Genomic DNA, 12601 nt, shown 5'->3' on the forward strand with positions numbered 1-12601 from the left:
ATGGTCTGCTATTATAGGCCATTGTTCCACTGCAGTGACTCCCAGTGATGGCAGGAGAGCATAGGGAGGGCAGCAAAAGCAGCCAGAGCTGTATGAGTAAGCCTTTATGTCATTATAATACACAGGGGGCCAGGGCAGGCGGGTGGCGATCTATATGGACTCATCCATTCTCACGTGGGCAAAAAAGTATGGTACGTCTGTGCTCGGATCAGGAGAGCTACATAGCCAAAGTGCAAAACGAAAATAATGCAATTTATTAGCTCTGGAAAACCCAAACCTGATAGAGTTCCCTTCCATATACAGCATGTGACATAATTTTCTTTACAAATAGCAGGCAGGTTTAGCGTAGAAAACTGAAACAAAGATAAGTGAAAATAGCAGCGCTAGTAAAAAGATTAGTCGTAACTGTGTTACGGAGAGGGAACCAGCACCAAAGAATCTGGCTTCTCTCTTCACAATTCATCCATCTGTTTATCCATCCAGTGCAAATAAGCATATGTATGTATGTGTATGTACATACCTATATAATTTACACATAAACTTATACTAACATTACATACAATTATGTGTATAAATAAATATATCGTATCTATATAACAGATCGATATATAAAATTTAGAAAACAAAATGCCATCATCATGTTCAAATGGCCTTAAAATAGAAATCTAGGGGTGCCTGAGTGGCTCAGTAGGTTAAGCGTCTGACTCTTGATTTCAGCTTGGGTCAGGATCTCAGAGTTGGGGGATCGAGCCCTGCATGGGGCTACGTGCTGAGCCTGCTTGGGATTCTCTGCCCCTCTCCCCTGCTCACGCTCTCTCTGAAAATAAATAATACACATTAAAAAGAGAGTAATCTAATTGTATGCCTTTATAAATGAAACTGTGATCGACATCCTTAAATCTTAGTACATAACTTTATTTCCTTAAATGATCAGATCAGAATCACTGTATAAAGGTACATAAATTAGTTATAAAAAATATTTTTCACTTAACCTGAGCCTCCTCTGAACCCACAGCTTCACTAACCAAAGTTCTTTGTCTGAGACTGTTCGGTGCCCCTTAAAGCAATGTTTCCAAATCCAGAGCAGCTCAGGTTCTCCTAAGTGTCTAAAATGATTCATACTTACTTTCCGAGGTTTCACTTTATCTTGCAGATCATACTGGCCGATTCCTTTGTAGCTGATTCCAAGCCACCAAGGAAGTCCTTGTTTATCCTGGAAAATGGAAAAGGATGAGAACCGAGCCCTTAATTGTTCAATCTTCTAGAGCTGAAGATCTACCAATTTCATAATTTACCAAGTATCAGCTAGTCAAAATAAAGCTGGCTTGGTAAACAAAACATTACTTACACACCTAACTTGTTTTTAAAATGCCTTCAAATAAGATCTTTAAGTTAAAACAGATTAATACTATCAATACCACCAAAAAGAATGAAACATTACTGTCTTGACTGAACAGCTGGAGAGAAGAAATAAAATATAAAAACTAATCCAGAGTATAAAGCCAGTTATCCATTTAAAAAAGAAAAGAAAGAAAAAAGAGAAAGAAAAAAAAAAAGCTCTCTGCTCTCTTGATTAGAAACCAACTATAAAGGTCAGGGAAGTTTCCAAAGAATTATAAAGATGAGGAAAGAGATCCCAAACCTGATGTTTATAATCCAGTTAACAGTGAGCATGGGAATACTGAAAAGCTTTTTTGGATAACTGTATGATTCAATGGCAGGATGTTTGAATAATCACTTTGAGGTACATATGGGGAGGGGAGGAATTTTTTTTTTTCATAAATCTTTTTTTTTTTTCCAAAATCTTTTAGGTTTTGCCAAAGTAAAGGACGCATTGACACAAGGAAAGAAAAATTTAGGCTTAAACATATACCTGTATACAAACAAATTAAGAATCAGGAGAAATTAGAGGCGCTTGGGTGGCTCAGTCAGTTGAGTGTCCAACCTGATTTTGGCTCAGGTCATGATCTCATGGTCCATGAGTTCGAGCCCCACATTGGGCTACTCACTGACAGTGAGGAGTCTGTTTGGGATTCTCTCTCTGCCCCTTTCCTGCTCACACACACACACACACACACACACACACACACTCTCTCTCTCTCTCTCTCTCTCTCTCTCTCAAAATGAATAAACTTAAAAAAAAATAATCTGTAGAAATTAAAGGTGAACTGGTACTTATTTTTGGTACAAGGTGCCCTCATTATGCAAGTATTTATTATTCAATCCCCTACCATTTTGAATTGCAAACACTGTTATAACTGGAAAAGTCACTCAAGATTGATCAACGGTAAAATTATTCCCTTCAAACAAGATTCCCTCCTTAACACTGCTTTATCCCTTACCATCTCAAAATATTTCTTAGTCTCTCCCTGCTTGAAAACCTAAAAACAATACACAAATACAAACTATACCAATTGAAAATTGGTATTGCAAATCCTGCAAAAATTTGAGAACTTTATGAAGTATTGAAATGACAATGTAGAGTTTATGATTCTTGGGACACCCAGCTGGCTCAGTTGGTGAAGCATGTAACTCTCGATCTTGGGGTTGTGAGTTCGAGCCCCACGTTGGGTGTAAAGATTACTTAAAAATAAAATCTTAAAAAAAAAAGAAAGTTTATGATTCCCAGATAAAGGGGCTATCAAGAGAATATCTGGGGGGCGCCTAGGGGGCTCAGTTGGTTAACCATCTGACTTCAGCTCAGGTCATGATCTCGCGGTTTGTGAGTCTGAGCCCTCCATTGGGCTCTGTGCTGACAGCTGAGTCTGGAGCCTGCTTTGGATTCTGTGTCTCCCTCTCTCTCTCTGCCCCTCCCCAGCTCGCACTCTGTCTCTATCTCTCTCTCAAAAATAAATAAGTATTAAAAAAAAATTTTTTTTAAAAAGAGAGGGGTGCTTGGGTGGCTCAGTCAGTTAAGTGTCCGACTTTGGCTAAGGTCATGAACTCACAGATCAAGGGTTTGAGCCCCACATCAGGCTCTGTGCTGACAGCTCAGTCTTTAACCTGCTTCAAATTCTGTGTGTGTGTCTCTCTCTGCCCCTCCCCCCAATCATGCTCTGTCTCTCTCTGTCTCAAAAACATGTAAACATAAAAAAATTTTAATTAAAAACAAAGAGAATATCTGGTAGCATTAGGCAGGTGAACAACTGGGGAAGAGAAATAGCAGCTAAAATAGATAAAAGCCAAAAGAGAATAATCTGAGTATGTTAGGATTAATAGGGATTTGTGGAAAACATCTGAACACAGCAAGTATTTTGCAAAAAGAGCGTGCTTTATAATTTGCTATCAATGACAAGGCATAATCAGGTTTTTGTAAAAAAAAAAAAAAAAATCAATCGTATTTTATTTTATTTTTTAAATAATTAATTTTGTTTTTTATGCTGACATTTACAGAGATCATTTGCACAAATATACATATTAATTTATGTGATTTTAGAAGTTGGTGCTATTCACTAATTCCCAAAGTCACATGGGTATTATGAAAGCTTTGTCATGTAAAAGTATTTACCTTTACTGCATAATAATGGACTCCATAGGTTGGTAGAGCTTCTACTATTTTCATATACCTATGAAAAATGAATAGTATATATTATAATCTCTTCATAAATTAGAGGATCCTTTTGGGAAAAATGATGTACAGAAGCACAATTTGTATGTACTTTCCTCATTACAACCATGACTAATGTCTTTGACTACAGTAGAAATAGAATAAGCCATTCTAGGGAGTAATATATTTTACCTTACCCAAATGTTAGGAAGTTGCTAACAAAACGTCCATTTCCAAAAGCTACAGGAAATGTTAATTTCTGCATATTAAGATTTCTACAGCTTAGAACATACTGTACTGTATCGTAAACCCAAATTGCAAGTTTTTTTAAAACTAAGCACTTAATGATGCAAAGCAATGAGAATCAGCTTCTGGGTCATGCTTGCAGTAAGTAAAAAATAAAACAATTCTGGGGCACCTGGCTGGCTTAGTCGGTAGAGCACATGGGGTTGATCTTGGGGTTGTGAGCTGGAGCCCCGTGTTGGGCACCGAGATTACATACACACGTACATACATACATAAGTACATAAACAGTTAAAAAAATAAACTGATCCCATTTACTGACTACTAAACTCTCAGGAATATATGCTTTACTCTTAGGTCTAAACTCTAAAAAGAAATATGTACCTAAAAAGGGTGAATTTTATTATATACTGTATATACAATTTTGTTGTATTTAAAAAATGTGTTCCCCAAAATAAAAATTAATGATGCTACTATTTACTATTTTTAATTCAACAAATATTTATTGTGTACTTCTAAGGTTTTATAGAGTGAATTATATTGTGTAAGACTTCCTCTCTGTTCACAAAGACTTGAGGTTCCTGTTCAGTACAAGTGGACTTTTGTTTTTTTTTAACTTTTAAAAAAATGTTTATTTATTTTTGAGAGCTAGAGAGACAGAGTACAAGTGGGGGAGGGACAGAAACAGAGGGAGACACAGAATCTGACAGGCTCCAGGCTGTGAGCTGTCAGCACAGAGCTCAGCACAGAGCCCAACACGGGGCACCAACTCACCAACCACGAGATCATGATCATGATCATGGCTGAAGTCAGCCACTTAACCGAATGAGCCACCCAGGCGCCCCTCAAGTGGACTTTTTAATGCCATTTTGAATATCAATTGCTCTGGATTTTGTAATCAATACTTCGATACTTTTAAAAAGTAAATGACCCATATGTAAATGAATGTAAGAAGAGGTTAGGTAAATGGGGGCTCCTGGGTGGCTCAGTCGGTAAGCATTCGATTTCAGCTCAGGTCATTATTTCACGGTTTGTGAGTTCAAGCCCTGCATTGGGCCCTCTGCTGTCAGCAGAGAGCCCGCTTAGGATCCTCTGACCCCCTCTGCCTCTCCCCTGCTTGTGCTCTCTCTCTCTCAAAAATAAACAAACATTAAAGAAAAGAGAGAGAGGTTAATGGTAAATGTGCCAACAACATCCAACAAGTACACTGCACAGCCAAGATCCTAACAGAGAGTTGGATTCCACGATCTAGAGCTTTAACCACCAAGTTAGTCTCGTATTTGGAGCCACAATGATAATGATCAGGGGAAGTAAAAGGACTCTGCATTTAAGCAAGGGCACTTCATAACATGCTCATTAGCCTAACCTAAAATCCTTCAGGGAAAATTTTTACACCTCTTTTGTCTCTCCCAGAAAACAGGAACAATGAGTTCAAACGTCAAGGGTTCAATTTCAGGACTGCTAATTTTTGATTTCTGCCTTGGAGATCACAGGGTGTTTTGTGATGAAAAGGAGATTAGTGCCAGTGGTGGAGGTGTGAGGGAAATCTACACACTGGCCAGAGGAATAGCAATCTCCAAGTTCTTATTTTGGTTCTTACGTGCTCGGAGCGACATTCTTATTTTGGTTCTTACGTGCTTGGAGCGACATTCCCGCAGGTTTTTACAAGATGTCTATGGCCATAAAAGTTATTCTACAATTACTAGAGCAATAATGCTATATTCATTTTTATAATTTTTAAAATTTAAATTTATAAATTTAGTTTTTTATAATTTTAAAACTTTAACGTAGCTTGTGACCTATTGTTAATAAATGAATGGTTACTCTATAAGTCTAAAATGCAGAAATAGGGGCACCTGGATGGCTTAGTCGGTAGAGCATGTGACTCTTGATCTCTGGGTTGTGAGTTCAAGCCCCACATTAGGTATAGAGATTACTTAAAAATAAAAACTAAAAAAAAAATAGAATAAAATGCAGAAATATATCACTATGGTCCGTTATTGGTAGCACGAAGATATAGACAACCCAACACCAACACTGTATGCTCCACCCAAAATAGAGTCACAAGCCGGACAACCACACATGGCCTCCAGATAGGTTTTCTTTGGCTCAGATTGTAATAAAATTTTCTTAAAATTGCTTTGCAATGTTTAAATTGGGATTTAAAAATCAGAATTTCCAGTACTTCTTAGACAGTATCAGGTCTGACATTAGGCCTGATTTCCGGAGCTGAATCACCTTGCCTCTACCCAGGGTAATAGCTCTCCAGATCACCTCAATCCCCACCATTCCCTATTACCCTACACCTGGCCTACATGTCTCATTTTTGCTACCTACCTGACACTGGTAGGCCTCTGAATTGATGACATCAACTATGGAATGACCCAAGGCATTTTATAATTCATATGAAGGTATTTCTAACCAGATGGGGACTATATACAAACAAAATATACAACAGAAATCATTTCATATGATTTCTTCAAATAGGAGACATTAAAATTATATCTAAGCAAAAGGAAAGACAGATACTTACTGAACCACAGCTTGACCCCGGGTCAGACCTTTGATTTTCAAATAATGCTCAATCACCCTGTCCTCACTGTGAAACAAGCAAATGAGAAATATGGCAATGTATGATTATATGAGATACAGACTCATTTTCAAGATTCTCAGGTGGCTTATTGAGAAACAAGAAAAATGCCTTCACTAACCTGTTAGGGATACAGAAGCTGGATGACTTTTGTTTTTGTAGAACATGGATTTCTGAACCTCAGACAGGACTACCTCATCATGATTTCTGATTTAAATTTTATATGCTATATAATATATTAATATGTTTTAAAACTTAATCTATTGGAAAAGAACAGGATTTCAATTTATCAAATGAAAAACTAGTATTTTTTGCCATAATTGAATGGGACAAAACAAATACAAAATAATGTCACTAAATGCTAAGTAGTGAGCCTTGCTAGGGAAATTAAAAGGCTTAAAAAAAGAGATCAGCAAGTACTAAATACATTTTTAAAAATTATCCATGAAGATTTAAAAAGGATTAAAACTGTTCTGAGTCTTGTGCAATCCAAAACACTCTCTTGTCACTCACTACCTGGGGACACAATGTTTTCAGAGAAAACCCTCCATTATTGTCCCAGCATAAAACTTGTTGACTGGAGGGGCACCTGGCTGGCTTAGTCAGTAGAACATGAGACTCTTGATCTTGGGGTCATGGGTTTGAGCCTCACATTGGAGGCAGAGATTACTTAATAAAAAAAAAAAAGTTAAAAAAAAAACAACTTGTTGGCGAGAAAGGCAGAACTAGGCTGCAGTCTGTCACCTTTAGAAAACAATTTTTTTTAAATGTTTATTTTATTTATTTTTGAGAGAGACCATAAGCGGGGCAGGGGCAGAGAGAGAGGGAGACACAAAACCTGAAGCAGGCTCCAGGCTCTGATCTCTCAGCACAGACTCAGATGAGGGGCTTGAACTCATGAACCACAAGATCATGACCTGACCCGAAGTCGGACGCTTAACCGACTGAGCCACCCAGGCACCCCTGAAGTCTGTCACCTTTGCTATCACTGAGCTACTGTTCTTTTCTTTCAGATACCTATCATATCTCAAATATAACCTAGAAAGATAAATGTTTTTATCTCTACACAACCAGTAATCAGTGGTAAAAGGACTTTTTTTTTTTTTTCTTTTCTTAAGAAAGTATCACTTAACAATGATTTGTTTGGAAGATTCCAGACTGAGGAAGGAATGTAGCCTCAGTACACACTTTCACTCTTTATTTGGAACCTGCAGTCCAACTTCCATTATTAAAGCTATTCATGGGGGAGCCTGGGTGGCTCAGTCACTTAAGCGTCTGACTCTTGATTTTGGCTCAGGTCATGATTTCATGGTTCATGAGTTTGAGTCCTGTGTTGGGCTCTGTGCTGTCAGCGTGGAGCCTGCTTGGGATTCTCTCTCTCTCTTTCTCTGCTGGTCCCCCACGTCTCCACTCAAAATAAATGAACTTAAAAAAAACCATTCTTCGGGGCGCCTGGGTGGCGCAGTCGGTTAAGCGTCCGACTTCAGCCAGGTCACGATCTCGCGGTCCGTGAGTTCGAGCCCCGCGTCGGGCTCTGGGCTGATGGCTCAGAGCCTGGAGCCTGTTTCCGATTCTGTGTCTCCCTCTCTCTCTGCCCCTCCCCCGTTCATGCTCTGTCTCTCTCTGTCCCAAAAATAAATAAACGTTGAAAAAAAAAATTAAAAAAAAAAAAAAACCACTCTTCATGTTGAGTATTTATTTTGTAATCCATTTTTTTAATGGAAAGTAAAACTATATTCAAGATTCAAAGCCCTAAATCAAGGAAACTACATTTAAAGGGGCTGTAACTAATTCAAGGGGGAAAAACATATCCTACCAGGAAAAACGTTGAACGGAAAATGGGTACTATGGCTTCATTAAAATAATTAATGAAGTTAATGAATTTAATGAATTAATGCATTTAATGGAATTAAAATAATCCCAACAAATGGAATCACTCAAAATACACAACAATTTTTGGCCATGGGAGAAACCTCTGTTCACTCAGGTAATTTCTGGGTAGTGAGAAAACCTGTATCCAAGGAAATTTGTATTTTATGACACGTATATTACACACTGCTAGATTAAGGCCACATCACACAGTGACTGCACACGTACTGAGCATTATGTTCCCTTAAAAGCATATTCTATACAGACTTTTTGCGTGTGCAAATGAGAAAGCATGCAGCCACTCTTCACTAATGACTACAATCGTGGTACAACGATCTCCAGTAAGTTCTGACAAGACCCTTTCACAGAAAGGATCAGGTCTACTTATGGTCACCCTGACACATGTGATTTGATACTTTCTGCACTCATATCTCTTTTAGTTTCCCGAAAAGCACGCAGTTCTCAATGGAGGCTATGACAACGGGGTCACCTGTTGTCCTGCTTTGGCTTACCAGTAAGCCAGGGATGGATGTTCCTGAAGGGTTTTGGTTGGAAAGGCTGGTAATGTCTTTAAGTCTTTCCTGGCATTTTCATCACTGAAAAGAAGAGTAATGCAGTAATGTCAGTCACTGTTACCTAAACTATCATCCAAGCTAGTCACCAGATGAAATCTGGTAAGTAATGACACTACACCGGGCTCTAGCAAAATGTGGTCAGCACATATAAGGCTACGGATTCAATTCCCCCAAAGGACAACCCGCCAAACCATGTGACATTTTGAAGTTTTTAAAAAGACACACACAAAAATTAAAATAACGGTATTCAGGTGCCATAATCCCATTTTCCTTACCCTCCTGATAAACCTGCAGCTACTTTTATTGTATATTTCTATGTATAGCTATTCTGTTACCTAATTATTATTATAACTGTGGATATCCCATATTCCATTTTCACACAGCATTCTTCAAATTTTATTACACACCTTCTCTGTGTGCCTATAGCACTCCCATAGTGATCTTCAGGGGCACATAATATTCACCATGCTGGAATACTGATTATCATAAAACCACTCATATAGTATTATCACTTTCTCATAAAAGGTATCAATTCAATAAAAAGGTTTGTATACACTTTACTATTACTTGTCTGTTGTTTCCTTACCATGCTCTGAAATAAAATGGATCAAGTTGGCCATTTGTGAAAAACACTTGAAAGAAGAGGACCTGAAAACATGTGTCTAATGAAACCCCAGATATCCTTCAAATTGCATCAAATGAACTAAAAATGTACCTCGTTAAGGTCAGCTGTTATCTCACTATAAAAAGGCAACATTCTAGTTGTCAAAAGAGACAATTTTGGGGGGCGCCCAGCTGGCTCAGTCAAGAGAACATGCAACTCTTGATCTCGGGGTTGCGAGTTCGAGCCCCATGTTGGGTGTATACAGCTTACTTAAAAATAAATAAATAAAAAAGAGAGGGGTGTGGTCTTCATGGAACTTAACAGAAGGAAGAACAGGTAATACGGTGCAGTCATACCTGGTCCTCTCAAAAACTGCCCCAAGTATTTAAGGGTAGTCTATGAAAAAACAGACATGGCTCTCTGGGGTCTATCAGAGCCTGGGATAAGTACATGAACAGCTATTAAAAATCCTGACCAAACTGGCATCCATCAATCAGCCCATTGGTAGCTCTTCAACTGTCCACTGCTTCATCTCTTTCCCAGAACCTATCGTTTGTGGAAAGTCAAGGCACCATGCAAGACACTTTTTAGGCATTATATACCTGACCTAAGTCTCACCATGACTCCTTCCAGGTGGTAGGTACTGTTATTATCCATGCTTTACAGGTAAGAGGGAGAGGCTTCCAGAAGTAAGCCCCTCACTCAGTGTCTCACAGCCACTATGCAGAGAAGCCAGAAGGCAAACCCAGTCTGCTTGGCTTTAAAAGACAAGATCAGGCGGTGCCTGGGTGGCTCAGAAGGCTGAGCATCCCACTTCGGCTTGGGTCACAGTCTCGTGATTCATGAGTGTGAGCCCCACATCGGGCTCTGTGCTGACAGCTCAGAGTCCGCTTCTGGATCCTCTGTCCCTCCCCCCCACTCCTGTTCTCTCAAAAATAAATAAACATTCACAAAAAATGACAAGACCATAACCTGATTCCCTGACAGACCCTCGGAATGGCATTCCAGAGAGCACATTCTCATCTTGGGCAAGGCATAGCTCCCCTTCACCCTCACCCCCTGGTTACAAAGGAAAACACAGAACCAATTATTTTCAAGATCCATCATTTATGCATTTTCACACCAGCTTCCCGGGGGTTCGCCTCAGTGATTCACATTCAAAGCGATGAATGTCTTGGCTGGATGATGGAACACTGAACTTCAAGTGAATCTCCTCCGGAAGCATTCATTCAACACTTGCAGATCAAGTGTCACAGATTAACCCAGGAAACCGAGCACAGGCTGCGGCCAGGGTCTGTTTGAGGCACAGTGTATGTGCCGTATTAGAAATTGCTCATCCTGTCACCACATCAGGCTTGGTGTATACATGGCTCTCCGTTAACGTCCACAGAAATGTTGTGTTTTGGTTTTACCGTCTCATTTCCTGACCATGCCACTGAGCAACGTATACATACACTTACTCTCTTTCACTAAGAACAGATAGAGTGGAGTATCCCCTCGCTTGGAGACACCATGATTTGCACCTGTCAACATTACATTCAAAACGAAGGTTGTGGCCTTAAGGTTCATCTTAGAGGTGAAAGATCCGGCTTTACAAATGACTACAGGAAGCAAGAAGTCACTCGGTTGTTCTTACGTAACGATAAATCTCTCTATTCATTTGAAATCTAAGCAGTACGGCTTAACGACATTGACAATCTCGGAAAACAGGTTTGGGCTTCCTGAAAACCAAAATAGACCACAATCCGATTTATTCATATTAAAGGTCATCTGTTAACTCCCAGTAATAATATTTATTTTTCTTAATAATTTCTTTTATGCTCTGTCCTTCAAATTCGATTTCCTTTTCTTTTTTTTAAATTTTTTTTTTTCAACGTTTATTTATTTTTGGGACAGAGAGAGACAGAGCATGAACGGGGGAGGGGCAGAGAGAGAGGGAGACACAGAATCGGAAACAGGCTCCAGGCTCGGAGCCATCAGCCCAGAGCCTGACTCGGGGCTCGAACTCACAGACCTCGAGATCGTGACCTGGCTGAAGTCGGACGCTTAACCGACTGCGCCACCCAGGCGCCCCTCGATTTCCTTTTCAAAGAAGTTGGCTTGTGAGTTTTTTATGAAGGGCAAATACATGTACATATTCTAAAATGAGAGGCTAAGGACAAATAACTTTTTGTTATTAATCATCACCACCAATTACATGTGTTTTGTTACCTTCTGGGTCTACGTGAACTGTATGCTATGTTCCAAGAACTCAGCCTAGCGTTCATTTACTTCTTTGGATTATAGTTAATTTTGTAGCAATTAAGACTCACCAGAGTGAAGGCTGCTATTCAGTTTAGACTCATTTATTTTTTCAGCAAATATGTATAGAGTATATACTGCATACCTAGCATGTAGAAACAAGTGTCATTTGATGGAGTTGCTTTTAACTTATGTGAGTAGTCAGCCAAAAGAGAGAGGAGAGAGGGGACAGAAGTAAGGGAGAGATTTTATCCATCATTCTTTTCAATAAGCTCATGGTTGAGAATAAATGCAGAACCGGAGGTTTGAAGTTGATGCCCTTCAAGAAGGTGTTAGTTCCTGTGTCCTCAAAGTACCAGCATCTCACAACACTGAGGTTTTTCTAGCATTTTGTAAACATGTATTAAGCATTTAATACATGTCTGCTAAACACAAGCAACTTACATGTTTAGAGCCTAACTAAAGAAACAGCTATGTGGTTCAACATGAGAAAAATACTACCTGTGTTGAATTTATTGAAGATAAACTCTGGTCTTTGATATCTCATTTTTTCAAGGAATTTTCAAGAGTAATTTTAACTATAAAATGGTTCCTCTTATCCATGGGGGACACGTTCCCAGAACCCAAATGGGTGTCTGAGACTGCAGATAGTCCCAAAACCATACCACGTTTTTTCCTATACACACATACCCATGATAAAGTTTAATTTGTAAATCAGTCATAGTAAAAGGTTAAAAATAATTAGAAAATAGAACAATGGTAACAATGTACCATCGTAACAGTTACGTGAATGTGGTCTCTCTCTAAACGTATCTTACTGTGCTATACTCACCATTCTTCATATGGGATGTGAGATGACAAAATGCCTACATGCGGAGATGCAGGGAGGTGAATGACAGGCATTGTGACCTAGTGTTAGGCTACTATTGACC

At 39.1% G+C, this 12601-nt stretch overlaps 1 protein-coding gene across 9 annotated transcripts in view; it reads right to left on the reverse strand.

The window, feature by feature from the left end:
* The window catches only part of FRMD4B (FERM domain containing 4B), a 324549-nt gene that overhangs the window by 35710 nt on the left and 276238 nt on the right, over window positions 1-12601 (reverse strand). For all 9 annotated transcript variants that reach the window (XM_047850185.1, XM_047850187.1, XM_047850186.1 and 6 more), the window contains 4 exons: window positions 8762-8845; window positions 6324-6389; window positions 3509-3566; window positions 1127-1213 (listed from right to left, as the gene is read on the reverse strand). In XM_047850185.1, the coding sequence (XP_047706141.1) occupies window positions 1127-1213; window positions 3509-3566; window positions 6324-6389; window positions 8762-8845 (295 nt within the window). The remainder of the gene's footprint in view (window positions 1-1126; window positions 1214-3508; window positions 3567-6323; window positions 6390-8761; window positions 8846-12601) is intronic.

Source organism: Prionailurus viverrinus, chromosome A2 (genome assembly GCF_022837055.1).
Source record: "Prionailurus viverrinus isolate Anna chromosome A2, UM_Priviv_1.0, whole genome shotgun sequence".
Lineage (NCBI taxonomy): Eukaryota > Metazoa > Chordata > Mammalia > Carnivora > Felidae > Prionailurus > Prionailurus viverrinus.